The sequence below is a fragment of the Lactuca sativa genome, chromosome 2 (assembly GCF_002870075.4).
Source record: "Lactuca sativa cultivar Salinas chromosome 2, Lsat_Salinas_v11, whole genome shotgun sequence".
Classification (NCBI taxonomy): Eukaryota; Viridiplantae; Streptophyta; class Magnoliopsida; order Asterales; family Asteraceae; genus Lactuca; species Lactuca sativa.
The window spans coordinates 193,970,919-193,974,014 of record NC_056624.2 but is presented as its reverse complement, the minus strand read 5'-3'; the positions used below and the strand labels follow the sequence as shown (position 1 = coordinate 193,974,014).

General features: G+C 35.5%; 1 protein-coding gene across 1 annotated transcript; it reads right to left on the bottom strand.

Moving 5' to 3' along the window:
* Positions 1 to 228: 228 nt before the first annotated feature.
* On the bottom strand, positions 229 to 1,765 carry LOC111899868 (uncharacterized). The gene is made up of 4 exons (XM_023895748.3): positions 1,550 to 1,765; positions 1,361 to 1,445; positions 793 to 1,270; positions 229 to 674 (listed from the first exon to the last, which is right to left on the bottom strand). The coding sequence occupies exons 1-4, from the start codon at positions 1,575 to 1,577 to the stop codon at positions 426 to 428; spliced, it is 840 nt and encodes a 279-aa protein (XP_023751516.1). The 5' UTR covers positions 1,578 to 1,765; the 3' UTR covers positions 229 to 425.
* Between the last annotated feature and the right edge of the window lie 1,331 nt (positions 1,766 to 3,096).

Sequence of the window (3,096 nt, the reverse complement as noted above, 5' to 3'; positions counted from 1 at the left end):
ATTTATTATTTTTATCAAATATAATAAGTTTAAACATATCAACCATAGTTTCCACAGGTTATAACCTAATATTTTATATATATAAGTATATAACTTAAATTTTAAAATTAAAACAAACCAAAAATTGACAAATAGATAATATTTATTTCAAAAATACCACAAAATGACAAGTGTCAATTCACAAGAGATTGACATGTGACAAAAAAAACTTTTATTTATTAAGAAGGATTCTAATATCAATACTCCGAAACTCCAATAGCAAACCTTATGTAATTAAAAGTATACATGTCACAAAAGACAACTCAAATTTTCACAATGAAAAATAAAATAATCACACATCAATACAAACTAAAATAACCACACATCAAATCTAATAACACACACTTTCATAATCACCCTAGAAAAACACATTTAATTACATAAAACTAACCTCCTTCGTATATTTCTTTCACCTCATCATTCTCATTCTCTATTTGTTCTTGAACACACTTGGAACCACTTTGTGTAGTCGTCACTACATAATCAAAGTTCACATTGTCTTCTTTGCTTTTAGTTGCACACCCTTCTCCCATTAGTCCATATACACGAGACACATCTTTCCATTCAGTCCTGGTAGATAAGTACTGATGGCGACCTAAATATTTCTTTAGCTCTGTTTGAAGATTTCGAGTAGGCTATAAAAAATTATAAGAAAAAAAGTAGATAAGAGAAGCGTTTAAAGATTAAAAATATTATGTATAAGTGAAAACAGTCGAACACAAACGAAGAGTTTAATAAAATAAAAATAAAAACCTCTGCATTGCAATCATTAGCAAGCCGGAAGAAAGCGGCGGAGACAAAATGCTTGCCGACGAACTCCGACGATTTGATCTGACCGAGCCAATACGACGCCGTCTCCAGCCTATCAAACCGGCAACTGCTACATTTTTCAGCACTGAGATACGGTGTCCCCGGAATTCTAACAGGTTTTGTTGAAAACGGTGGTCTCACCGGAGTTTTGACCACCCCGTCAACTTCTCTAGCGGGAGAGTTTTTCGTCGCAGATCCCTCAACTTTTTCAGAGAAAACGACGCTCTTCTTCTTCTTCGCCACCGCTGCTCTGTCGTTGCTCCCGTTTTGAGGGGGTTTCAATGCCGGTTCTGCTTTTGGTACTGGTGCAATCTCCGGTGGTTTTAAAGAGATCTGATTCGAAGGTTTTGCTTTCGGTTTTTCGGAAACTGGCTTTTCTGGGACATTGGGATTCCTTATCGTACCAAATGTTCTCCGGTGCCTGAAATTACACAAACAGATTTGTTGATTCGGGATAGAACACCTAAGAGCGAAAATTAGATACACGACTACACGAGTTCTATCTTATCACCTTGGAGGAGGTGCTTCTTTGGTTTTCTGTTTTGGTGCTTCAGAGATCTTTTTGTACTTTGATTTCACTGATTGGGTTTTGTTTCCTGTGTTGAACAATCGAAGAAATGGAGAAATCAAGGGTTAATCACCAATGGAACTGTAAAAAAAAAATCTAAAATTCATCAAGATAAGAACAAGATCATGGTACCAGGAAAAGGTGTAGGATGGGGATCCATTTTTTTCGAAAATAAATGCTTGAAATCTGAATTCAACAGAGATGATAATGATGTAATTCCTTTTGAGTTTTGAGGGTGGGTGTCTAATTTTGAATTTTTGGAGTTCAAATAATGAAAAGAAAGATGAAGTTTTTGAAAATGGAAAAGGGCGGCAACAGGCGAGTGAAACCGGAGGAGTGGACGGATGGTTGTCAGTTGATCAAATACGCTCCATGTGGGCCCCGTAAGTTCTTTAGGTTCAAATTAGCCCCATAACTTTTAATTATTCTTCTTCTTCTTTTATACTTATTTCTTTTGCTTTTCATATTTTAGTTAACCATTAAAAAGGTTAACATTTGCTTGTACTTATGCTTGGATCTAGAGGTGTTGATCTGTATTCGGATAGTATGGGTTGGGTAGTTAAAAATTTCTTTTTTAGATAAAACTTATACCCAACTTGTATTGCATTTTGGGTATTCCGTTTCGGGTAGATGAAGTTTTAATTTGGATATGATATATTTGGATATATCTCGAAATTACCTGCAAATTTGTTGACACATTTAGGCCTCATAAAATCAATGTGAATTTTTTGTAGAACTTGTTTTTAGTTTTTTATAGACAAAATTGCAAAATTGGTCCCCGTGGTATTCAAAAATCTTTGGATGGGGTCCAAAAACTTTTCCATTTGCATAGAAGGTCCAAAATCAAGATTTTTCTGTGTTTTTAGTCCAAAAAAACTTGAAAAGACGATTTTTCCCTTTAAATTTAATTTTTCCTTTTTTTATAACTATTTTAATGTTATTTTGATTTAAGAAAAAAAAAAGAATAGGACCACCACCCACCCCATCATACTCTCTCTCTCTTTATTCTCTCTCTCACACACACACTCATATATACACACTTCGTCTTCTTCCTTATGAAACACAATGAAACTTAAATAAATACTTCACATATACATACATATACCTCAACTCATAAAAAACACACACACACAACTACAACTCAAAACACACACACACATACACTGTCAACTCGGTCACACATATACCCACTAGCATATACCACGAACTCAAAACACAGACACACACTGCCAAATGAAAACACATTCTGAGAATCATCCTCGAGTATGAATCGCTGGAAGAACTTACCTAATGGAGTCACCGGAGAAATCAATGCCGATGAAACTCTTACCCGTCCTTCCGATGAATAGGAAACAGCAGGACGATGACATTGTAGGAGTTAGCGGGTGAATGAAATGTTCGGAAATTAGAACTCGATGTTGATGAAAGGTAATTTCTTTGATGTGGTGTTTCTGAAGAACAGAGACGAAGATGTCCAAGAATGTTGACAAACTGGGGTTTTTTATCGGAATAAGTAGATCAGAAGGAATCGTAACATTAGCAGTGATGTCTTTTTATATCAAAGCTTGGTGTTCTAACTCCACCCATTGTGATGATGGTTTGAAAGGCCCTCCAACTCCAGCACCATAACCTGCAAAGCACCCATCTAACACTTTGATATGGTTCTTATGGGTTTCATT